Genomic DNA, 26,812 nt, shown 5'->3' with positions numbered 1-26,812 from the left:
GCTCCTCCTAGTGGTGACTACAGGAAACCAGAATTGTATGACAATGTGGTTCTCCAGTCCCTTTATATTGATAGCCTAAATGAGAGCAGTGCTGCAGTAACAGTTGACCGACTTCCAGAGCTACTACAGAACAGGCGTTCCGGGTGTTGGACCCTTATTGATCAGATATTGATGGCCTATCCTGATGGAGTATGCAAAGGAAGGGGCAATGCAGGGTAAAATCTACTTCCCTTCTGCACACCGGTTATTGCAGATCTCAGATGCAGCCTGCCACCAGAGGGATTTCCTCACATAGGTATTAACACAGCTGCCGTTGAATTCAATGCTAGCTCTAAAAATCTGTATGCAGTGAGCTCCCCCTAGTGGTGGCTGTTGGCAGCTAGAATCTTACACTGTAGCAATGTCTATGTGAACCCACTATAGACATGAATGAATTAATAGGCAGGGTTCAAACCGATTTAAAGGGAATCTGTCACCCCAATTTTCAAATACATACATAATACTGCAGATAAGGAGTCCTGATCACTATTTTTTTTAATTTTTCTGCGGTTACCCCGCTGTCAGCACTCAAAGCTGTGCTGAAATACACAGTCCGGACTGCTGTGCTGTTCTAACATATTGGAGAGGACTCATGTACAGAAGTTCTAACAATGTATTTCAATGCAGCTCTGAGCGCATGGGGGGCAGCAGGAAAATAGAAAATAGAGATCCAGACTCCATATCTGCAGTACTACTCATGTGTCACCATAAATAATGACAGAGAAGGATGACTGATTCCCTTTAAATAAAAAAAATCACGACATTGACATTTTACCCCTTTACTACCATAGATTTCCAGAGGTAACCACTAAAAGGATCATGCGGTTTGGACACTCACTATCATGAAGTGTCACATTTCTGTAACTCCCAAGTAATCAGCTTCATTCTGAAGGGAAACAAGTGTTCAATTTCTCTGCAGCGCCACCACAGGGGAAATGAAGCATTACACGGCGTCCATTCACATCAATGGGTTCTGTGTAACCACTGCCTACTCTGCAGAAGAGGTGAAGATCCTGAAAAGAGCCCCCCACTCCACCCCATTCCCTATTAGGGTACATGACACTAAACTGGGCAGACCCTTTAACCCCTTCACTGTCCTAAATCATGATAAGTAATATTACTACAGTTGGCTGCTGCAATTTCTGAGGGGCACACTCAGTGGCGTAACTAGAAATGACTGGGCCTCACAGCAATTTTTTGAATGGGGCTCCCCTTCCCCAGTAACTTCTTTGCAACCCGCTCCTTTCATGGAACCCCCACTTCTGTGGCTAGTAAAGATCGCTCTCTCAGACCAGGCCGGCAGCTGCTCCATCCATTTCCTACACTTTATGTACTGTCACTGTATATAATGTCATTGTATAATACTGTTGAGGAGGCTCTGACAATAAACTCCTTTAGTCCTCCTCCTGGGCGGGCCCCGTCTGAGTCCGGGCCCCAAAGCAGCCACTTCCTCTATAGCTACGCCCCTGGGCTCACTATTATTGGAGGCACTCTGATGGTGCTGTTAATGGGATACTTTACTTACAGTTATATGGGAGTATTATTTATGTACTATATAACGGCATCATTTATTTTTACCCTATGTGTCCTGTATATAAGGGTACTTTCACATTAGCGTTTTTCTTTTCCGGCGCTGAGTTCCGTCCTAGGGGCTCTATACCGGACAAGAATTGATCAGTTTTATCCCCATGCATTCTGAATGGAGAGCAATCCGTTCAGGATGTCTTCAGTTCAGTCGTTTTGACTGATCAGGACGGAGATAAAACCGCAGCATGCTACGGTTTTATCTCCGGCCAAAAAAACTGAAGACTTGCCTGAATGCCAGATCCGGCATTTTTTTTCATAGGAATGTATTAGTGCCGGATCCGGCATTCAAAATACAGGAATGCCGGATCCGTCCTTCCGGTCTGCGCATGCGCAGATCGAAAAAAAGGTGAAAAAAATAAATGCGTTTTTCCAGATGACGGATCCGGCATTTCAATGCATTTTTCTGACTGATCAGGCATTTTTCAGTCTTACAAATGCCATCAGTTGGCATACGTTTTTCAGCCGGCAGGCAGTTCCGGCGACGGAATCCTCTGCCGCAAGTGTGAAAGTACCCTAACACAGTTTGCAAGGCTGAAAAAAAGACATACGTTGATCCAGTTCAGCTTATTATCCTGCAATGTTAACCCACGGGAAGGCAGAAAACCCTTGTGGCACAATAAGTAAAAAAAAAAAATCCTTCCTGCCCCAAATCGAAAAATCTAGTAACATTAGTAATCCAGTAACTATAACGTATGATAATCTAACACAATGATATGGTGGCATTAATTATGTGGATGGTATGGCGGTTTGCTTCTTTGTATGTGCACTGCATTCAGTATGTATACCCGTACCCGTGAATTTACCCATTGACCACATTCTGCATGGTGTATAATCCTAATTAAACATGTGCCTATAGATACTATAGCCTGACTATACGGTACACATAAATACATGACTGCTCTCCGCGCCAGCCTTCCTCTGTGCGCTCTGCTAGACGTGACCTCATTAAGATGGGAAGCAATTATGATGTTCCAGTAATTAGGTTTACCAGCTGATACATGATGGCTGTCCAAACGTTGGGTCGAGTTGAATAAGTCGGCAGGGCTGTACGTGCCATGTACACATTTCCACCGCCCACATCCACACCTTGTGTCAGACTGGTAGGGACTGGGCAGCTCTGCGCAGACACGGCTCTGCTGTCTTCTAACTGAAGTGACTTTCTATGCAGCAGATTTCATCATTACCCTGTAGAGATCTTAAGAAAGTCATATACAGAGGTGGCGAGGGCATCACATCACTGCACCTTATCCCCCCCCCCCATGACGCATTTCATGCTCCCTGGTTATATGGAGACCTGTATAAAGGTGCATGCAGTTAGGTCTTCTGGTTAATGCCACCATCCCTTGGTCCAGAAATAATCCTTGTATAAGCCGGATCTTTCTACTACACTTTGTGTTCCAGAACCTCACCACGGCCAGCGGATGGAAACATCCAGAGACTGAGAATCTGGATGGACTTGGATGTCTCAAGACTGAGAGTTTACTACGTTATAGTGAATTCTCTATGAGCTATATATATCAGCAGCACAAATCTCTCTCCTGTTCAAATGGTTTGTTACAATGTATCAGTGCAGGTAACGTGTATGTATCTTCCCAAATAACCCATTAGGGTGGTTTAATACATAGATTTTTCTTTTCTTTTTCTTCTTTGTGGTCTTTTTTACTGCACTTTTTTAGGTTTTTCTGCTGGTTACTTTACGGTCCACTGACAAAGGTGGATATGTCTCATGTTGGGCAGGTGTGCACCTAGCCTTTCTGCTGCCTATGGCGAGAACTGAAATGGCGCGCCTCCCTCCCCAATGTCAATTTCTTAACCTAACCCCTTCCCTTCAGCCCATGGCCCGTCGGCTGCCCCTCTCTTGTACCTACCTGGTGCTGCCTGAGGCAATCGCCTCACCTGACCTCATTGGTGGTGCGCCCCTGATGCTGGGACTTTTTGAAGTCAGTTTTGCTTTGACTTTGAGCTAGGGTGGCCACTTTCTTCACCCCAAAAAGACCTGAAGGTGAGCTCCATGGGGCCTGGAGTGCTTCTCTCACCCTCAGTCAGTCACAGAGTGACATGCCCGCTGTCTTTAGTGAGTGACTGGGGTGAGAGAAGCCTCTGTCAGTCAATTTGTTGCTGCTGCTCCCACTCAGAGTGCAATGCTCTGAGCGGGATTGCACCAGATGGAGGTCAGGGTGCCAGGACAGATGCGAGCACTGCCTGGCCCTGTCAATCAGGACTTGGAGGGAGGCGACAAAGGTGGGAGAACGGAGCCTCTAGGAGCAGGAACAACGCCCCCCCCCCCCCCTGCTCCTAGAGGCTAATTAGCATATTATAAAAGTTAGATTTCTGGCGTAACGGGGGCATAGATAAAAGTAGGAATAGGCTAGTTAGGTTTAGCTGACATTAGCACATTTCTAATGTCAGCTATCTTAATAGGGTTAAATCTGGTGACAGAAACCCTTTAAACCTTACATTTTTGTTTTTACTAATGTTGCAGTACCCCAGACCTGCAGATGTTTTATTATGTAAGGATTTAATGTTATGTTCTGCCACGTACTCCAGCAAGAGGAGGTATGGTTGGCAGGAACAGGGCTAACCACTCTGTTCCTCCCTTCTTGGTAGGAGTGGGCTGTTCCTGCTTCCTGCCAGGAGGGGGAGTTCCTGGTAAAGAGTGTGGAGGTAGGAAGCACATGTCAGAGCTCCTACTTAATGAGCCTGGTACTTTTCTCCTGTAAGACCTTTACTTCAGGAAGATTGCCAGAGTCAAGATACGTCTTTTCGAAAAGTTGTAGCAGACAAAGTCAGCAGAGTGACCAGCTAGATTCAGCTTCACAGACCCTGCTGCTGGTGATGGAAACAGGACAGACACCCAGCACCTAGAATAACTACCATGCAATACAAACTTCAAGCATGTATCACACAGTGGACACCTATATCTACAAGTGCCTGCTAGTGCCATTAAATTACCACACAACCATACCTCCTCATCTGGTGCCAGAAACTGCACTTTGTACTTAAAGGGGTTGTCCCACGAAAAATATTCTACAGTTTCAAACCAGCACCTAAATCCTTTTGTAAATGCATGTAATTAAAAATTAGTTATTCAGTAAAATGGATTTTTATATTGCCACTTAATTTCTTATTTCTTTGACCTGCTCACTGAGAAGGCCGCACATGCTCAGTTTAATCCTTCAACTGCCTCCTGAGCTGTGATAGGGAGAGCTGAGACACGCCCCCTTAGCTGCAGCAGAAAGGACACTCCCCTTGAGCTAAATCTAGTAGAGCAATGAATGGGGAGATCTCTGGATCCATGTGAGGTACATGGCTGGTTCTAGCTTTATTAGAAAGGCATTGTCATGTTCTATATGATGTCTGATTTTCATTTTTTACATTATTCATGGGATAACCCCTTTAATACTGCTGGACATGCGACAAGTTATATTTTGCACTAAGTAAAGAGAGACTGTTATACATTTACTTCTGACCTGATTCTTCAAACTACTTTTCCACTGCACCGATCCCATGGGAGCAACGACCTGAGGAAGTACACTGTGACACAACAACCCATCAGGGCCACTACCAATCCCATCCTCTGCACCAGCTCTTCAGCGGCTCACTGAAGTGTTACTCCCCTTTTCCTATGTCCCTCCCTGCTGGAGTAGTTTTGCGTCTTCTTGTAACTTTTTAAAAAACAAATGCGTTGATACTAGTTAAATTACCATTTCTAACCACTCCCACTCTTAAACCACTTTTCAGAAGTGGTGAGGGCGACGAAAAAACTGACAAAAGTCATAAATTTGGTGCAAAACAGTACTTGCACCAACATTTGCGACTTTTGGACACGTAAAAATTTGATACATTCGCCCCCTTTTTTTGTGTTACATTTGGGCATTTTTTACAGTTATTAGCATTTTTTTAAACTTTTTTGAAACTCATGATCTAGGTTCTGTTTTTTCCAGTGTTTCTCCCATAGTCTTCTCAATAAGAGATGAAAAAGAACAAAATAAAGTTATGTTTTAAAGTGCTACAATTAAAAACACCAAAAATAAGCACTCTGGTTAACTGGTTAAAAAAAATGCATTCCATGCAAGAAAACTGTGTGCCTTAACATTCTTTATATAGTTTGCGAATTACCTAATTTCCATATTTTTTCCCTTGGACCATTGCCTGAAAAACAGCATCTATTTTCAATTTGTTTTTACTATATATATATATATATATATATATATATATATATATATATATATATATACACTGCTCAAAAAAATAAAGGGAACACAAAAATAACACATCCTAGATCTGATTTAATTAAATATTCTTATGAAATACTTTGTTCTTTACATAGTTGAATGTGCTGACAACAAAATCACACAAAAAAAAAAAATGGAAATCAAATTTTTTAACCCATGGAGGTCTGGATTTGGAGTCACCCTCAAAATTAAAGTGGAAAAACACACTACAGGCTGATCCAACTTTGATGTAATGTCCTTAAAACAAGTCAAAATGAGGCTCAGTAGTGTGTGTGGCCTCCACGTGCCTGTATGACCTCCCTACAACGCCTGTGCATGCTCCTGATGAGGTGGCGGACGGTCTCCTGAGGGATCTCCTCCCAGACCTGGACTAAAGCATCTGCCAACTCCTGGACAGTCTGTGGTGCAACGTGACATTGGTGGATAGAGCGAGACGTGATGTCCCAGATGTGCTCAATTGGATTCAGGTCTGGGGAACGGGCTGGCCAGTCCATAGCATCAATGCCTTCGTCTTGCAGGAACTGCTGACACACTCCAGCCACATGAGGTCTAGCATTGTCTTGCATTAGGAGGAACCCAGGGCCAACCGCACCAGCATATGGTCTCACAAGGGGTCTGAGGATCTCATCTCGGTACCTAATGGCAGTCAGGCTACCTCTGGCGAGCACATGGAGGGCTGTGCGGCCCTCCAAAGAAATGCCACCCCACACCATTACTGACCCAATGCCAAACCAGTCATGCTGGAGGCTGTTGCAGGCACCAGAACGTTCTCCACGGCGTCTCCAGACTCTGTCACATCTGTCACATGTGCTCAGTGTGAACCTGCTTTCATCTGTGAAGAGCACAGGGCGCCAGTGGCGAATTTCCAATCTTGGTGTTTTCTGGCAAATGCCAAACGTCCTGCACGGTGTTGGGCTGTAAGCACAACCCCCACCTGTGGACGTTGGGCCCTCATATCACCCTCATGGAGTCTGTTTCTGACCGTTTGAGCAGACACATGCACATTTGTGGCCTGCTGGAGGTCATTTTGCAGGGCTCTGGCAGTGCTCCTCCTGTTCCTCCTTGCACAAAGGCGGAGGTAGCGGTCCTGCTGCTGGGTTGTTGCCCTCCTACGGCCTCCTCCACGTCTCCTGATGTACTGGCCTGTCTCCTGGTAGCGCCTCCATGCTCTGGACACTACGCTGACAGACACAGCAAACCTTCTTGCCACAGCTCGCATTGATGTGCCATCCTGGATAAGCTGCACTACCTGAGCCACTTGTGTGGGTTGTAGACTCCGTCTCATGCTACCACTAGAGTGAAAGCACCGCCAGCATTCAAAAGTGACCAAAACATCAGCCAGGAAGCATAGGAACTGAGAAGTGGCCTGTGGTCACCACCTGCAGAACCACTCCTTTATTGGGGGTGTCTTGCTAATTGCCTATAATTTCCACCTGTTGTCTATCCCATTTGCACAACAGCATGTGAAATTGATTGTCACTCAGTGTTGCTTCCTAAGTGGACAGTTTGATTTCACAGAAGTGTGATTGACTTGGAGTTACATTGTGTTGTTTAAGTGTTCCCTTTATTTTTTTGAGCAGTGTATATATATATATAAATAAATCTCCTGGAATCACCTGGAAAATATCCATAAGCTGCTTTCCAGGAAGAAGCAGTTTTTGTTTAGCAAAAAAGCACCCCAAAAGGAGGTAAAAACAGCAAAAAAGAATAAGAATAATAAAAAAAAGTGTCAGATATTTTATTAGGCCGGATGTAACGTTAGATTTTACAGGCGCTGTCTATAAAGCATCCCTTGAAACTAACATATTGAGATCATTTTGCACATAGGGTCAAAAATATAAAAAAATATAGAAATAAAATAAATTTCTTGTCAAGGTTCAAGAAGAAATCATGGAAACGCTCCCATTGTCTGGAGATTAGCGAAAATTATTAATTGAAAATATCAGACTTCGGGGTTGGATCTCTATGTGTAATTTGTAAAATTTGCCACCAGGGGGAGCTCATTATTAAGCAACTGTAAAATATCACACGCCAGATCTTATTTCTGTGAATAAATAGTAGAGAGGAAGTGAAATATGTTATTTATACAATGAGGGTAACCGTGCGGATCACCAGGATGGCACTGTGTGTGTATGTGTGTGCCTGTGTGTGTGTGTATATATATATATATATATATATATATATTACTTATAATATATAAAGTATATATATATTATACTTATAATATATTATATATATATATTTTACTTGACAACTCTTGGGAACAGTGATTCGGGAGAGTAGCATGTGCCTTCAGAATTTTTTTATGTTGCAATGTGACCCCATGTTGTAGGAGGGTCCAAATTGACAGAAGGCAGGGTCAACACAAGTAGGCGGAGCCAGCAATACCATGTTGCAGCACAAACTACCACCCCAGCAGAGCCAAATACCTCAGTGCAACATAATAAACTGCCCTAGCAGCATCAAAAACCACAGTGCAGCACAAAATATGTCCCAGCAGAACAAAATACCTCCAAAGAATCTGCCCCTCTGTGGTGGCCAGTGTCAGCTGCCACGTTCTGTCCTCCTACTCCAGTTGCATCAGAATGGCAATACAATTGAATTCAGGAATCAGAAGGGCACCTGTGGTAGCTAGCCAGGTACATAACTACTTGACGCCCCCAGTGTTAACATTGGGAGCGACAGATCATTACTTAGGCCTCTTTCACACTTGCGTTGTCCGGATCCGGCGTGTACTCCACTTGCCGGAATTACACTCCGGATCCGGAAAAACGCAAGTGTACTGAAAGCATTTGAAGACGGAACCGTCTTCCAAATGCTTTCAGTGTTACTATGGCACCCAGGACGCTATTAAAGTCCTGGTTGCCATAGTAGGAGCGGGGAGCGGGGGAGCGGTATACTTACAGTCCGTGCGGCTCCCCGGGCGCTCCAGAATGACGTCAGAGCGCCCCATGCGCATGGATGACGTGATCCATGCGATCACGTGATCCATGCGCTTGGGGCGCCCTGACGTCACTCTGGAGCGCCCCGGGAGCCGCACGGACGGTAAGTACACTGCTCCCCCGCTCCCCGCTACACTTACCATGGCTGTCAGGACTTTAGCGTCCCGGCAGCCATGGTAACCACTCTGAAAAAGCTAAATGTCGGCTCCGGCAATGCGCCGAAACGACGTTTAGCTTAAGGCCGGATCCGGATCAATGCCTTCCAATGGGCATTAATTCCGGATCCGGCCTTGCGGCAAGTGTTCCGGATTTTTGGCCGGAGCAAAAAGCGCAGCATGCTGCGGTATTTTCTCCGGCCAACAAACGTTCCGTACCGGAACTGAAGACATCCTGATGCATCCTGAACGGATTACTCTCCATTCAGAATGCATTAGGATAATCCTGATCAGGATTCTTCCGGCATAGAGCCCCGACGACGGAACTCTATGCCGGAAGACAATAACGCAGGTGTGAAAGAGCCCTTAGCTGGCTGGCTGGCAGCCATGAGGAAGGCTCAGGTGGCCCCCTGGGCATAGGCCCACTGGGAGATTTCCCAGTAGAGTCTATGGCCTGGAGATTTTCTAACTCTTCCGTGAGTCCAGGAGGTCTTCCCATTTTCTGGAAGAGTTGGCAGGGATGATATATAATTCACAGCATCCACTTTCCCACTAAATTCCATGGAGAGGTGGCCTGTTGTACTGGGTTCTCAACTTCTCCTCCCTGCTTCAGTCAATGACGGAAATAGGCCACCATGAGTACACAAAAGGATAAACGAGAGTGAGACCTATATCTATCAGGCATTTATGGCATATTCACAGGATTAATGATGGCAATACCCCAGAGCTGTGATGTCCTGGACATTCAGAAAAGCCATATTTACTATAAAAATGAAGACATAAGACCCATCCACAGCAGAGAACCGATTCTCTACAATACACAAAGTAAATACAAACTGCAAAAAGTGAGAACAGCAAAAAATCAAGATTTAATACAAAGATACTTTATATTATATTTGTTGACTGAAGAGCCAATGCTAAAGGCTGAGATGAAGATAAATTGACTGAAATATAAAAATCTAAAGATTTGCGCTGAGTATGTAGATGCTGTTGATGTACCCTGCTGTTCTAAAGACTTGGTGACTGATAATGGGGTCACGGTTTGGACATTAGGTGTGGCCAGGCGGTCTAGCACATTGCTGATGGTTTGGAGTGGTACAAAAAGGTGAGGAAACTCAGATAGAGACATCCTGTGTGCTGTGGTTTCCTCTGGTGTCACAGCTGTGCACAGCTCTTGCTGCAGGGGATCGTTACACTGTAATCTTAATGAATCTTTCAACTTTAGTTAATATCTACAATGTGCAACTGGAGATAAGCATGCCAAGCGCACACCAAGGGAGGTGGAGGTGTAACTTGAAAGACCTGGGCTCAAAGCAGTGGCATACATAGAGAAGTAAGGGGCCCCATAGCAAGGATCGAACCAGGACCCCCACACAGGATACAAGGGTTTCCACCTAAACCCCTTTCAATGACCCTTGGGACATTTTTTTTCCACTGCCTAATTTGCTAAAAGTTGTTCCTTTAGAGGGTAGAGTCCTGACCAAGTTTTCACCCCCAGTAGAAGAGAAGATGATCCCAACTAAGACTGGGCCCCCTCTTGTCCTGGGCCCCATAGCAGTCGCATGGTCTGCCACTATGGTAGTAAAATCTATAGCAGCCCTCCACCTGCCATTTACATAGATGTTCATAAAATTGACTTGGGTTTCATGAGATACCAGGGTCCGGGTACGAATACTGCCTCTACACTCCTATACCAAAAGTAAGGGACGGATGCAGGATCTGACTACACAAGGTTTGTTTGTAGTCTGTAAATATGGAGATCCCTAGGGCTGCATGGGAGTTGCTCACTCAAAATGATAGGACGTTTTTTAAAAGGACCTGTCACCAGTTAAAACTCTTAACTCTAAGTACCTCTGTGAAGGTGTGCCGCGTGCAATTTTACAACGGGAGAAGGGGAAAGCGAAAAAATAAATAAATTGCACTTACTTACTCAACATTCACGGGAATACTTTGATTTAAAATTTTGTGGGACATTGATGGCATACCGCTAAGATATGCCCTCAGTGTCAGATGTCATCTCCAGAAGTGAAGGAGAGCACCCAGCGCACGTGATTTCCTTGCTTGGCTATTTTTGGAAGTCCCATAGCGGTGAAAGGAGGGCAAGCCGCACAAGCATGGTCACCTCTCCACTCACTGCTATAAGACTGCTGGAAATCGCCAAGCCAGTGCTCAGCTATTTTCGGAAGTCCCACAGTGGTGAATAGAGGGTATGCTCTCCTTCACTTCGGGCCCTGTTCTGGAAGTAGCAGTGGGTTCCAAAGGTAGAACCTATCTGACATTGATGGTATCGATATGCTATCAATGCGCCAGATGGGACAACAAACCTCTTTGACTGGTGACAAGTCCTCTCTAATCACAATGTGATTTGGCACAATTGAAAAATTTGTTTAGTACACTTGTCATATTTTTGGAATCGCAAAGTAAAGTGCAAGGAACTTCCTTCATGTGCCATGCGGAGCATTCTCATATTTCAAAGCAAACACAATGATGACGATATGTTAGTAAGATGAAGCATTAGATACTCTCTGTGTAAAAGGCTCTGTCTCGGATTCCATTAAAAAATCACAGCAAACAACGCAATTTTTTCTGTTGAAAGGATGTCCTCGGGCATCTGATTTGTCTTCTTCTCCTTCTCCCCCTCCAGTGCTAGCCAGGGCCGACTTTAACGCGGGGCAAAAGGGGCAGCTGCCCCACAGCCACAATGACATCCAAAAATATCTGCTCTGCTCCGCCGGCTCCGTGTCCCGAAAACTACCGTAGCAGACAGGCCGGCCGGCCGCATAACGTCACTCACTCCGTCACGCACCTGCTCCGCCTGCTTCATTGATAAAGTTGGAGGAGCAGGCGCGCAGCATGACTGAGTGAGTTACGTTACGCTGCCGGGCTGCCTGCCTGCTACGGTAGTTTGAATGTTTGATAGTGAGTACTAGATGTCTAGCTCCAGCCATGCCTACACTTTACATACATATAAAGACTGCTGTGAGCATCCACAGATTCCCCCCACCCATAACAGTGTCATCCACAGATCCCCCCCATAACAGTGTCAACCACAGATCCCCCATAACAGTGTCATCCACAGATCCCCCCATAACAGTGTCATAAACACAGATGCCCCTATAACAGTGCGTCATCCACAGATGCCCCCATAACACTGTCATCCACAGATGCTCCCATAACAGTGCATCATCCACAGATGCCCCCATAACAGTGCCTCCCACAGATCCCCATAACAGTGTCATCCACAGATGCCTCCATAACAGTGTCATCCACAGATATCACCATAACAGTGTCATCCACAGATGCCCCCACAACAGTGCATCATCCACAGATGCTCCCATAACAGTGCGTCATCCACAGATCCCCTCCATAACAGTGTCATCCACAGATGCTCCCATAACAGTGCATCATCCACAGATGCCCCCATAACAGTGCCATCCACAGATCCCCATAACAGTGTCATCCACAGATGCCTCCATAACAGTGTCATCCACAGATATCACCATAACAGTGTCATCCACAGATGCCCCCACAACAGTGCATCATCCACAGATGCCCCCACAACAGTGCATCATCCACAGATGCTCCCATAACAGTGCATCATCCACAGATCCCCTCCATAACAGTGTCATCCACAGATGCCCCCACAACAGTGCATCATCCACAGATGCCCCCATAACAGTGCCTCATCCACAGATCCCCTCCATAACAGTGTCACCCACAGATCCCCCATAATAGTGTCATCCACAGACCACCATTAGTTCAAAACCCACCAAAAGCACACCTTTTGGTTAAAATTTTTTTTCTTATTTTTCTTCTCAAAAACCTAAGTGCGTCTTATCATCAGGTGCGTCTTATATAGTGAAAAATACGGTACGTGCTTGCTCCTCCTCCCGACCTTCCCTGCCCTTTGCATAGGCCGCTCGCCGTGACGTCACGCGGAGGCACTGCAACGCTAGAATGAGCCCCGGTCTCCTTCCTGAACTGCAGAGCGGTGCCCACTTCCACCCCTGAGCCCAGCTGCCCAGAGCACTGATTCTGAGCCTGCTGGAGTCTTCAGAACTGTAAGTATTTACAGTAATTCACTGTAAGCTCTATTATATCTATTACTTGCTTTATGTGAGTAAGAAGGGTGCTGGGTGGTTGGAGAAGGGGGGGGGTGGAGGGGGTTAGTAGTACAGTACTATCTGCACATTGTGGTGGAGGCCGTGATTGCATGCTAGGGTGTGAAAAGCGGGATCCAGGGGGCCCAAGTAAATTCTTGCCCAGGGTCCAATTAATATTAACCCCTTAAGGACTTATGACGTATCGGTACGGCATGTTTCCCGAGTCCTTAAGGACCCATGATGTACCGGTACGTCATAACTTTAAAACTAGATTGCGGCGCGGCGGGGGTTAATAGGAACAGGATGTCCGCTGAAATCATTCAGCGGGCATCCTGTCACAACGACGGGGGGGGTCAATTAAGACCTGCGGTTTGCTGCGTTTCCGGTCCATTCGGGTCTCCGGTGACGGTGATCGGTGGACGGTGATCAAAGGACGGTGATCGGTGGTGTGATTACACACCACCAATCACAGTCCGAGCATTAGGGGGCTGCGGTGCTGTCCTCGGTGCTGATTGGTGCGGGGAGAGAGGCGGGAGATTCAAACTCCCGGCACTCCTCTCTGTGCTGCTGTCACGAGGGTATCAAGAGCCACGTCTGACTCCGTTATACCCGGGGTCAGGAGGTCGCAGCGGGTGGCTGCGCGCTCTATATCTAAAGATCACGTTGTTTCTTAGTGATTGTTTTCTGTGTTTGCCTTGCTATCCTTTTTGTCTCAATCAGGGATCCGTAGCTTCTCCTCCTCAGCTGTTTCTTGTCTGCCACTCCCAACCTCCTTATATTCTCCCCTCACACTTCTCTAGTTGCCAGTTATAGAGCTTCCTGCCTGGACATCTATACTGACCCACTGGAGTTGTGAATCCTGGTTGTCGTTCCAGAGTGCTACCCTCCGGATCCCTGTTGGGCTTCTTGTTGTCTCCTGTTGTCGCCCACCTGGGATTATATGTTGAGTTTGTATTGTCTGTCCTTCCCTTGGTGTTTTCCTTTAGAGCTAGTGGTGCGGATTAGTGTTCCCACCACCCTGTTCACTATCTAGGGCTCAGCTTAGGGAAAGCCAGGGCTTTAGGCACGTGATCGGCGTACGGGTGAGGAACCCGTCTAGGGACGTCAGGGCAGCCAGGTGCCAGCCGCTAGGTGAGTCAGGGGTCACCACCTTCCCTCTCACTTGGGCAGGGCCTTCCTTGTTCCCTCCCTTTGTGTCACGTATGTGATAGTCACGCCGACCGTGATATTATAACTGGCCTTTACTTTTTGAGAAAAAAATAAAAATATAAATTTTTTCTTTTTTTTTTTTTTTTTTCTCTACTTAGAATCCAATATGGATCCTATTGCTGCCTTGGCAAAACAGCTTCAAGGCCTTTCTTTGGAGGTGGCAGGATTGAAGGCGTCTGTCCTCCAACAACAGCAGCAAATGCAGCAGACCGCACCCCCAGCGGTTGCTATGGGTAACCAGGTAGTTACAGAACCCAAGGTTGTTCTTCCTGACAGATTTTCTGGGGGAAGGGACAAATTTGCGACGTTCCGTGAGGCCTGCAAATTATACTTTAAGTTGTGCCCTTACTCCTCAGGTAATGAAGAACAGCGGGTTGGGATTGTCATTTCCCTGCTTCAGGGGGACCCACAATCCTGGGCGTTCTCGTTACCCCCTGGTTCCCAGGCTCTCCGGTCAGTGGAGGGATTTTTTGGGGCTTTGGGTCTCATATATGATGACCCTGACCGAGTCGCCCTGGCTGAGTCGAAGTTACGGAGACTCCTACAGGGAGATCGGTCAGCAGAGGAATATTGCTCAGAGTTCCGTAGGTGGGCTACGGATACTCAGTGGAACGACCCGGCTCTCAGGAGTCAGTTCTGCTCTGGGTTATCTGAAAGGGTTAAGGATGCACTGGCGCTGTATGAGACCCCCCTTTCCCTTGATGCTGTTATGTCCCTCTCTATCAGAATAGATAGGCGTCTTAGGGAGAGATCGAAAATTCCTGAGCAATTGGTTACCTCTCCCAAGCAACAATTAGTCTGTACTGACTTAGATGAGCCTATGCAGCTAGGCGGAACTTCTCGTCAGGTCCGTCCTCCTGAAGTTCGCCGTAGGGGGGGGGCTTGTTTTTTCTGTGGGGGGAAGGGTCATTTCATTACTGTCTGTCCCTCCTTTCTCAAAAACAAAAGACCGTCGGAAAACTACTAACCCCAGGCTGTGCGGAGGATGTCAGCCGGGGGGTATACGTTTCCTCCATACGAACATCTCAATTTGTGTTACCAGCGGTTATTGTTTTTGGTGTTAAGACGGAGTCTATTTCTTTTTTTCTAGACAGTGGAGCAGGGGTAAATTTGATAGATGCCCATTTTGCCCGCACTATGGGTTTGTCTCTCTGTACGCTGCAGAGACCTATTCCCGTATTCGCTATAGATTCGGCTCCTCTGTCTCAGAGAAACCTCACCCACATTGTTCATAATTTACACCTTCGGGTAGGGGACCACCATAATGAGTGTCTTTCATGTTACGTTCTGGAGGGCCTTCCCTCTCCTGTGGTATTGGGTCTTCCCTGGTTGGTAGCGCACAATCCAGTGGTGGATTGGCAGGCCAGGGAGATGTTGGAGTGGAGTGAGCATTGCAGAGAGAATTGCTTAAATAACAATTGCTTAATCGCCTCCATAGCTTCCCTACCTACATTTATTTCGGACTTTGAGGACGTTTTTTCTGAAAAGGGTTGTCAGAAGCTACCACCTCATCGTCCTTATGATTGCCCGGTTAACCTGATTCCCGTTGCAAAATTACCCAAGTCCAGGTTGTATAATCTTTCGGGTCCCGAGAGACAAGCCATGAAAGATTATATCTCTGAGAGTCTGGCTAAGGGACACATCAGACCCTCTTCTTCACCCGTGGCTGCAGGGTTTTTCTTTGTTAAAAAGAAAGATGGGGGCCTGCGTCCTTGCCTAGATTTTCGTGAGCTAAACCAGATAACCATCCGAGACCCATACCCTCTTCCTCTCATTCCTGACCTTTTTAATCAGATTGCGGGTGCTAGGTGGTTCTCCAAACTTGATCTTAGGGGGGCCTACAATCTGATTCGTATCAGGGAAGGGGATGAGTGGAAGACAGCTTTTAACACCCCTGAGGGGCATTATGAAAATCTAGTTATGCCTTTCGGTCTGACCAATGCCCCCGCTGTCTTCCAACATTTCGTTAATGATATTTTTAGTCATCTCATCGGCAGGTTTGTAGTCATATACCTAGATGATATCTTAATTTATTCGGCTGATCTGAAAACACATGAGGTGCATGTCAGGCAAGTACTGCAGGTCCTACGGACGAATAAATTATATGCGAAAATTGAAAAATGTGTCTTCGCCGTTCAGGAAATACAGTTCCTGGGATATCTATTATCTGCTTCAGGTTTCCGTATGGATCCTGGGAAGGTCCAGGCAATTTTAGATTGGGATCTTCCTGAGAACCTTAAAGCCCTACAACGGTTTTTGGGTTTCGCAAATTTCTATAGAAAGTTCATTAAAAATTATTCAGTGATCGTTAAACCCCTTACCAACATGACTAGGAAGGGGACTGATTTTTCTAAATGGTCTGACGCCGCTAAAAATGCATTTTCCTCTCTAAAAGAGAGGTTTACCTCGGCACCTGTTCTAATTCAACCTGATGTCTCCCAGCCTTTTATTGTTGAGGTAGATGCGTCAGAGGTGGGAGTGGGGGCTGTATTGTCTCAGGGTCCGTCTCCTGGCAAATGGCGCCCTTGCGCTTTCTTTTCCAAAAAATTATCTTCTGCAGAGAAGAACTATGATGTTGGAAATAGGGAACTGTTGGCTATTAAGCTGGCGCTTGAAGAGTGGCGTCACTTCTTAGAGGGAGCAATCCACCCCGTCACGGTGATTACGGATCACAAAAACATTCTGTACCTAGAATCGGCTAAGCGTCTCACCCCTAGACAAGCTAGGTGGTCGCTATTCTTTACCAGATTTAACTTTGTAATCACCTATCGTCCTGGGGCAAAAAATACCAAGGCAGACGCGTTATCTCGTAGTTTCCCTGGAGGGGGTAATGCTAGTGATCCGGTACCTATTTTACAAAGAGGAGTGGTTGTCTCTGCTGTACACTCTGTTCTAGAGGGAAAGGTGTTAGAGGCCCAGGGGGACGCCCCGGCCTCTTGCCCCTCAGAGAAATTGTTTGTACCGTTAAACCTGCGTCTTGAATTATTAAAAGAACATCATAATTCGGCACTTGCTGGGCACCTGGGTAGTAAAGCAACCTTGGAGCTATTATCTCGTCGTTTTTGGTGGCCAAGGTTGCGTCAGGATGTAATGGATTTCGTGTCTACTTGCTCTACTTGTGCACGCGCGAAAGTCTCTCATACACGTCCAGCAGGGTCTTTATTGCCTCTTTTTATCCCCAATAGGCCATGGACACATCTGTCAATGGATTTCATCACTGACTTACCGTTGTCTGCGGGTAAAACAGTTATTTTGGTAGTAGTAGACAGGTTTAGCAAAATGGTACACTTTATTGCGCTACCCGCACTTTCTAATGCTAAAACTCTTGCTCAGGTGTTTATCAGTGAAATCGTGAAGCTTCACGGGGTCCCTTCCGATGTGGTTTCAGATCGGGGAACCCAGTTTATTTCTAAGTTTTGGAAAGCTTTTTGTTCCCGTTTGGGGGTACACTTGTCCTTTTCCTCAGCTTTCCATCCTCAGTCGAATGGACAGACTGAGCGTACCAACCAAAACCTAGGAACATATTTAAGGTGTTTTGTGTCTGAAAACCAAGAGTTGTGGTCATCATATTTACCGTTAGCTGAGTTTGCCATAAATAATCATTATCAGGAGTCCACTGGCAAGTCACCATTCCTTGGTGCATACGGTTTTCATCCCCAATTTTGTACTTTCAAAGAGGGGGGGTCTTCTGGGGTTCCCGAAGAGGAAAGGTTTTCTTCATCTCTTTCTTCGGTATGGCAGAAGGTGCAAGTTAACTTGAAAAAGATGAGTGGTAAATATAAATGCATGGCCGATAAGAAACGGTCGCCAGGTCCGGACCTAGGGGTGAATGACTATGTGTGGTTGTCTACTAGGAATATTAAGTTGAAGGTTCCCTCTTGGAAACTGGGCCCTAGGTTCATTGGTCCTTATAAAATAGTAGCCGTTATTAACCCTGTGGCTTTTCGCCTGGAGCTACCTCAGACTTTTAAGATCCATAACGTCTTCCATAAATCGTTACTCAAGAAGTATGTTCCACCTCTAGAACCATCACCACTGCCACCTCCTCCTGTTATTGTGGATGGTAATCTGGAGTTTCAAATAGCCAGAATTGTTGATTCTCGTCGGGTCCGCCGCTCTCTTCAGTATCTGGTGCATTGGAGGGGTTACGGTCCCGAGGAAAGAATGTGGGTTCCAGCGTCAGAGGTAAACGCCAACAGGTTAATTCAGGCTTTCCATACCTCTCATCCGGAGAGACCTGGTCCTGAGTGTCCGGAGGCCCCTCGTGAAAGGGGGGGTACTGTCACGAGGGTATCAAGAGCCACGTCTGACTCCGTTATACCCGGGGTCAGGAGGTCGCAGCGGGTGGCTGCGCGCTCTATATCTAAAGATCACGTTGTTTCTTAGTGATTGTTTTCTGTGTTTGCCTTGCTATCCTTTTTGTCTCAATCAGGGATCCGTAGCTTCTCCTCCTCAGCTGTTTCTTGTCTGCCACTCCCAACCTCCTTATATTCTCCCCTCACACTTCTCTAGTTGCCAGTTATAGAGCTTCCTGCCTGGACATCTACTGTATACTGACCCACTGGAGTTGTGAATCCTGGTTGTCGTTCCAGAGTGCTACCCTCCGGATCCCTGTTGGGCTTCTTGTTGTCTCCTGTTGTCGCCCACCTGGGATTATATGTTAAGTTTGTATTGTCTGTCCTTCCCTTGGTGTTTTCCTTTAGAGCTAGTGGTGCGGACTAGTGTTCCCACCGCCCTGTTCACTATCTAGGGCTCAGCTTAGGGAAAGCCAGGGCTTTAGGCACGTGATTGGCGTACGGGTGAGGAACCCGTCTAGGGACGTCAGGGCAGCCAGGTGCCAGCCGCTAGGTGAGTCAGGGGTCACCACCTTCCCTCTCACTTGGGCAGGGCCTTCCTTGTTCCCTCCCTTTGTGTCACGTATGTGATAGTCACGCCGACCGTGATAGCTGCTGCTCCTGCACTGTGAGGACCGTTCTCCACCAGCTCCTGTAACCCCCCCGTCGGCACCCATCACCCTCCTGCACCCATCACCCTCCAGGTAGGTTAGGGTCAGTGAGGGAGAGGCACGATTAGGCAGGGATAGAAGGGAGAGTTAGTTAGGGGGAAGAAAAAAAAAACAACTTTAACTGATTCAGTGTTTCTGGTGGTTGGGGTCCACAGCACTTAGCTGTGAGACCCTAGACCCACCAGGAGTGCTGCAACTTGTGTCCCCCCCAGCCCCCCCCCCCCCCACACTTTTTTTTTTTTTTTGCGTACGGCCACTGTTAGCGCATCGCCCGCCCCACCGCTGATCAGCGTTGTACCGCTGATCAGCAAGTTTGAATTTTATTTTTTTTCTAACACTTGTCCATTTTTTTTTTTGACTTTAGCTTTTTAGTACGTGAACTACCCGTGCCCCCACACACGCACATATAATAAAGTTTTACACGCACGTACATACACACTCACACACACATACCCATGGCCCGCCGGATATTCTCGGTGGAGGAGGCATATGCCCATATGCTCTCCGACTCCGAGAGCCCCAGTGAGGATGAGGATGACCCCACGTTCCTCTTGTCATCCGCATCCTCCTCATCATCATCTGATGACGATGAGCCCCCAAGGCGGCGGAGACGCCACCAGGCGGAGCCAGCGGCCCCACATGCTAGGGACCCTGTTGCCCACACCAGTACGAGCCGCCCTGGGGCTCGTACTGGTTTCCCGGCCCACCAAATAAGCCCACCGGTGCCCCTACCGGTGAAATTAGCTGGTGTCCCCCAGTGGATTTTGAGCCCGAGATTCCGGATTTTGTTGGCAATTCCCACAGTGGGCTTCACTGAAATTGACGTTTTTAGTTTTTTTTTCAGCGACCCATTTGTGAATATGATGGTGGAGCAGACGAACCTGTACGCCCAACAGTTCGTTGCTCAGCACCCGGGCTCCTTTTTGGCTAGACCCGATGGCTGGACGCCGGTCAGTGCAGCCGAGATGAGGATGTTTTGGGGCCTCGTGCTGCACATGGGTCTAGTGCAAAAACCCAGTGTCAGGCATTACTGGAGTGGGGACGTCCTCTACCAGACCCCACTCTACAGTATGGCCATGACACGCCCCCGGTTGGAGGCCATCTGGAAATGCCTGCATTATGCAAATAATGCAGCATGTCCCCCCCAAGGTAATCCTGCCTATGACCGTCTGTATAAGATACGGCCGGTCATCGATCATTCCGGGGCCAAATTTGCGCAGGCCTACGTACCTAGAAGGGAGGTCGCGGTTGATGAGTCTCTCGTTGCTTTCAAGGGGAGACTCAGTTTCCGCCAATACATTCCCACTAAGCGGGCGAGGTATGGCGTGAAAATGTACAAAATTTGTGAGATTACCTCAGGGTACACTTACAAATTTCGTGTGTACGAGGGGCGAGATTCCCGTATTGAACCCCCAGAATGTCCCCCCACTCTGAGTGTTACCGGGAAACTCGTGTGGGACCTTATGCACCCACTGCTAGATAAGGGTTACCACCTGTACGTGGATAACTTTTATACTAGCATTCCCTTGTTCAGGTCCCTCTCCGCCAGATCCACGTCCGCTTGTGGGACCGTGCAGAAAAATCAGCGCGGCCTCCCTGCCCACCCCCTCCAGGTACCTATCCCAGGGGTGAGACCCATGCCCTTACCAGTGGAAACCTGTTGCTGGTCAGGTATAAGGACAAGAGGGATGTCCTTACACTGTCCACAATCCACGGTTACCGCAGCAACGGTCCTCAAGCCCGATTGTATCGTCGACTACAATGGGTATATGGGAGGAGTTGATCTCTCTGATCAAGTCCTCAAGCCATATAATGCCATGCGCAAAAACCAGGCATGGTACAAAAAAGTTGCGGTCTACTTGGTACAGGTTGCCTTGTACGCTTTTGTACTATCCCGAAGCGCTGGCAGCACAGGGACATTCCTCCAATTCTATGAGGCAGTCCTCAAGGACCTGATTTTTTCAGACCGGGAAAGAGCAGGCCGGAGTACCTCGGGAATTGGAGGTGCCCGGATCGTCCCTGGCCAACATTTTCCAGGTGTGGTCCCCCATACTGGAAAGAAGGGACGAACCCAAAAAAGATGCAGAGTGTGTCACAAGAGGGGGATACGGAAGGACACCACTACTCAGTGTGACACGTGCCCCGATCATCCGGGCCTCTGCGTTATCGATTGCTTCAGGGAGTATCACACTTCCATGGAGTACTACATTTTTATAATCCCCAACAGTCCCCTAGAGAACATAAAAAACTATGGCTCTCAGACTTTGGAGACACGGAAACAATTTTTTTTTTCCAAAAATATTAGTTTTAGTGCTGGCATCCTCAAACTGCAGCCCTCCAGATGTTGTAAAACTACAACTCCCAGCATGCCCAGACAACCTACAGCTATCAGGGCACGGTGGGAATTGTAGTTTTACAACATCTGGAGGGCTGCAGGATGCCTGCTTAGTGTCTCCAAAGTCTGAGAGCCATACATATTGGGCATCGCCGCGTCCGTAAAAATCTTCTCTATAAAAATACCCCATAAACTAGCCCCTCGATAAACACCGTCAAAAAAATCTAATAAAAACTATGTAAAAAAAAGCCATTTTTATTGTCACCTTGGATCCCAAAAAGTGTAATAACAAGCCATTAAAAAGTCACACGCACCCCCAAATAGTGGAAATCAAACCGCCATCTCATCCCGCAAAAAATGAGCCCCTACATTAGATAGTCGCCCAACAAAAAAAAAAAACTGTAGCTCCCAGGCTATGGAGATACAAAAATAATTTTTTTTTTGTTCCTAAAATGATAATATAGTGTAAAATCAAAATACATTTTAAAATGTTGACATATTAGGTATCGCCGCGTCCGTAAGAATCTGCCCTATAAAAATAACATTTGACCAAATCCCTCGGATGAACAGCGTTAAAAATATAAAATAAAAACGGTGCCAAAACACCCATTTTTTGGCAAAATGTCCATTTGAATCCTTTTTTTCCGGTAATAAAACAAGGGTTAACAGCCAAACAAAACTAAATATTTATTGCCCTGATTCTGTAGTTTGCAGAAACACCCCATATGTGGTCGTAAATGGCTATATAGCCACACGGCAGGGCATAGAACGAAGGGAACGCCATATCATTTCTGGAAGGCAGATTTTGATGGACTGGTTTATTTACACCATGTCCCATTAGAAGCCCCCCTGATGTAGCCTAGACTAGAAACTCCAAAAAAGTGACCCCATCTAAGAAACTACACCCTCAAGGTATTTAAAAGTTACTTTAAAAACTATGTTAACCCTTTAGGTGTTCCACAAAACTTAATGGCGAATGTAGAAACAATTGTAGAATTTAAATTTTTTGTTACCTTGCCTCAAAAAAGTGTAATATAGAGCAACCAAAAATCATATTTACCCTAAAATAGTCCCAAAACAACAACCACCTTATCCCGTAGTTTCCTAGATGGGGTCACTTTTATGGAGTTTCTACTCTAGGGGTGCATCAAGGGGCTTGAAAAGGGTACATGGTGTAAATAAACCAGTACAGCAAAATCTGCCTTCCAAAAACCATATGGCGTTCCCCTTCTTCTATGTCCTGCCGTTTAGCCAAATAGTAGTTTACAACTACATATGGGGTGTTTCTGCAAACTACACAATCAGGGCAACCCATATTGAGTTTTGTTTGGCTGTTAACCCATTTTTTCCAGTAATAAAGTAAGGGTTAAAATGGAAAATTTTCCAAAAAATTGAAATTCTAAAATTGTTTCTCCATCTGCCATTAACTCTTTTGGAACACTTAAAGGGTTAACAAAGTTTGTAAACCCAGTTTTGAATACCTTGAGGGGTGTACTTTCTTAGATGGAGTAACTTTTTTGGAATTTCTATTCTAGGGGTGCAACAGGGGGCTTCAAATGGGACATGGTATAAACAAAACCAGTCCTGCAAAATCTGCCTTCCAAAACCCATATGGCGTTCCCCTCCTTCTATGTCCTCCTGTTTGGCCAAACAGTAGTTTAGGACCACATATGGGGTGTTTATGCAAACTACAGAATCAGGGAAACCCATATTGAGTTTTGTTTGGCAGTTAACCCTTACTTTATTACTGGAAAAAATGGATTAAAATGGAAAATTTTCCACAAATTCGAAATTCTAAAATTGTTTCTCCATCTGCCATTAACTCCTTTGGAACACCTAAAGGGTTAACAAAGTTTGTAAACCCAGTTTTGAATACCTTGAGGGGTGTACTTTCTTAGATGGAGTAACTTTTTTAGAATTTCTATTCTAAAAATGCAATGGGGGGCTTGAAATGGGACATGGTATAAACAAAACCAGTCCTGCAAAATCTGCCTTCCAAAACCCATATGGCGTTCCTCTCCTTCTATGTCCTCCCGTTTGGCCAAACAGTAGTTTAGGACCACATATGGGGTGTTTCTACAAACTACAGAATCAGGGCAACCCATATTGAGTTTTGTTTAGCTGTTAACCCTTATTTTATTACTGGAAAAAATGGATTAAAATGGAAAATTTTCCAAAAAATCCAAATTCTAAAATTGTTTCTCCATCTGCCATTAACTCTTGTGGAACACCTAAAGGGTTAACAAAGTTTGTAAACCCAGTTTTGAATACCTTGAGGGGTGTACTTTCTTAGATGGAGTCACTTTTTTGGAATTTCTATTCTAGGGGTGCAACGGGGGGCTTGAAATGGAACATGGTATAAACAAAACCAGTCCTGCAAAATCTGCCTTGCAAAAAGCATATGGCGTTCCCCTCCTTCTATGTCCTCCCGTTTGGCCAAACAGTAGTTTAGGACCACGTATGGGGTGTTTCTGCAAACTAAAGAATCAGGGCAACCCATATTGAGTTTTGTTTGGCAGTTAACCCTTGCTTTATTCCTGGAAAAAATGGATTATATTGGAAAATTTTCCAAAAAATCGAAATTCTTAAATTTTATGTCCATTTGCCATGAACTCTTGTGGAAGACCTAAAGGGTTAACAAAGTTTGTAAAATCAGTTTTGAATACCTTGAGGGGTGTAGTTTCTAAAATGGGGTCATTTGGTTGGGTGGTTTCTATTACGTAAGCCTCACAAAGTGACTTCAGACCTGGACTGATCCATAAAAAGGGGGATTTGGAAAATTTCTGAAAAATTTCAAAATTTTCTTCTTAACTTCTAAGCTATGCAACATCCCCAAAAAATAAAATTGCATTCCCAAAATGATACAAACATAAAATAGACATATGAGGAATGTAAAGTCATCATAATTTTGGGGGGTATTACTATGTATTACAGAAGTAGAGAAAGTGAAACTTTGACATTTGCAAATTTTTCCAAATTTTGGGTAAATTTGGTATTTTTTTATGCAAAAAAAATTTAATTTTTTGACCCAATTTTAGCAGTGTCATGGAGTACAATATGTGACGAAAAAACAATCTCAGAACGGCCTGGGTAAGTAAAGGCGTTTTAAAGTTATTCACACATAAAGTGATACTGGTCAGATATTCAAAAAATGGCCAAGTTCTTAAGGTGAAATAGGACTGAGTCCTTAAGGGGTTAAAGACGGCCCTGGTGCTAGCGCATGTGAAACAGAAGGTTTGGGGGAAAGGCCAGGGCTCTGACCTGTCCTACCCCTGGCAGAAATCTGCTGATATTTAGATGATCAGATAGTCTTTACTTACCCAGATTTAACAAGACATTCATGCGTCTTCAAGATATCCCTAAGGTGTATACAGCGCAGAGGTTCCCGATCCTAAAGGAAACAAAGGAAATTTTTTTTTTAGAAATGGTCGTTGGAGTATAGGTATCTAATAAAATAAAAAAAACGGGAACTAAGATCACACCTCCCCCAGGACAGCATCAGAATTGGGGCCGATTGACTAATATGGTGCACCCCTTTCTCATGAAGCCAGGCTCACTTCTCTACCAAGTCCGTCCCCTTTACAGTGAGTCAAAAAAATAAAAAATTGGAGAAACCCTAGTTTCGCCAAACTGCACGAATTAGCACCACTTTTTAGACAGACTCTAATAAATCTGGGCCATTGTATTCTAAGATCATGGGGAACATTTATTATCTCCTGTATGCCTCTTCTGCACAAAGTTTTTCTCAACCACAATGAAAAAAGGACACACCGTTTCACATTTGTAGTAGCTAATATTAAACGCGCTCAAGACAAAGAATCTTCTTTTCCAGTTTTTCCTCTGTAAAACAAAAAGACGAAACAAAGTAGCTATGAAAGCTTTCCATTTTACATCTTCCATCCCAATCTCAAATTTTAGGCTACTTTCACACTAGCGTTTTTGCTGGATCCGGCAGGGTTCAGAAAAAACGCTTGTTACTGATAATACAACCGTCTGCACCCGTTATGAAAGTCAATGGAGGACGGATCCGTTTTCTATTGTGTCAGATTGTGTCAGAGAAAACGGTTCCGTCCCCATTGACTTGCATTGGGGGTCATGCCGGTTCCGTCTTGCTCCGCATCCCAGGACGGAAAGCAAAATACAACATGCTGCGGTTTGCTCTCTGGTCTGGGAACGCAACTAAATGGAACGGAATGCATTTTGGAGCGCTCCGTTCTGTTCTGTTCAGTTGTGTCCCCATTGACAATGAATGAGGACAAAACTGAAGCGTTTTTTTCCCAGTATTGAGCCGCTATGACGGATCTCAATACCGGAAAACTAAAACCCTAGTGTGAAAGTAGCCTTAAAGCAAAGCTCCATTTAATTTTGCAGGTTAAATGTACATAAAATAGTAAGTGACTTCTAAAATGCTTTGTGCTATGCTGGTCATATCATTTTTTTCTTCTTTATTCATTTTCAAACCTAAATGTAGAATTCTGCTGTGACGGTGAAGGGGTAGACTCCAAAGGCCTCTTTGGCACTTAAAGGGGTATTCCCGTGTGGGACATTTATGGCATATAGATACCATGGGACTTTCGAAGACAGCTGCGCCAGGGCTTGGCTACCTGTATTTCCAGTCCCACAGCAGTGAATGGAGGGTGGCCGCACATGCGCAGCTTGCTCTCCATTTAATTCAGGACCCCATTCATGAGCTAGGAGCAGCTCCCAGAGGTGGGACCTGCACCCATCGAACATTCAAGGAGCATCCTATCAATAGGCCATAAATATCCCAGATGGGTATACCCCTTTAAAGGGGTTATCCAACCCCTATAATGACCCCTCCAATGCCCAGGCCCCTCATATAGGTTATACTTACCCCACTCCCCGACACCCGCGTCGCTTCGGATCTGGCGATGGGGGGGTTTGGCTGGCAGCCAATAGCAGGCCGCGGTGGGGACAAGCCTTCCTAGCATCGCGGGTGACGCTAGGGAGGCTTGTCCCTGTCGTGACCTGCTATTGGCTCCTCCCCCAGTCGCCAGATGTTTTGATCCGCGTGATAGGGAGATGCAGCAGTGGCTGTGCGGGGATCAGAAGTGACGCAGGTACCGGGGAGCAGGTAAGTATAACCTATATGAGGGGCCTGGGCATTAGGGGGGTCATTATAGGGGTTGGATAACCCCTTAACCAGTATTATAAATGGCACATGGTAGGTGGGTTCCTTGT

General features: G+C 45.9%; 1 protein-coding gene across 1 annotated transcript in view; it reads right to left on the bottom strand.

The window, feature by feature from the left end:
• The window catches only part of PLEKHA2 (pleckstrin homology domain containing A2), a 100,890-nt gene that overhangs the window by 11,203 nt on the left and 62,875 nt on the right, over nt 1-26,812 (bottom strand). The window contains 2 exon segments of the mRNA XM_040414749.1: nt 24,931-25,001; nt 25,382-25,450. Of these exon segments, the coding sequence (XP_040270683.1) occupies nt 24,931-25,001; nt 25,382-25,450 (140 nt within the window).

Source organism: Bufo bufo, chromosome 1 (assembly GCF_905171765.1).
Source record: "Bufo bufo chromosome 1, aBufBuf1.1, whole genome shotgun sequence".
NCBI lineage: Eukaryota > Metazoa > Chordata > Amphibia > Anura > Bufonidae > Bufo > Bufo bufo.
The sequence above is the reverse complement of the archived record's forward strand: the minus strand, read 5'-3'. Positions and strand labels throughout refer to the sequence as shown.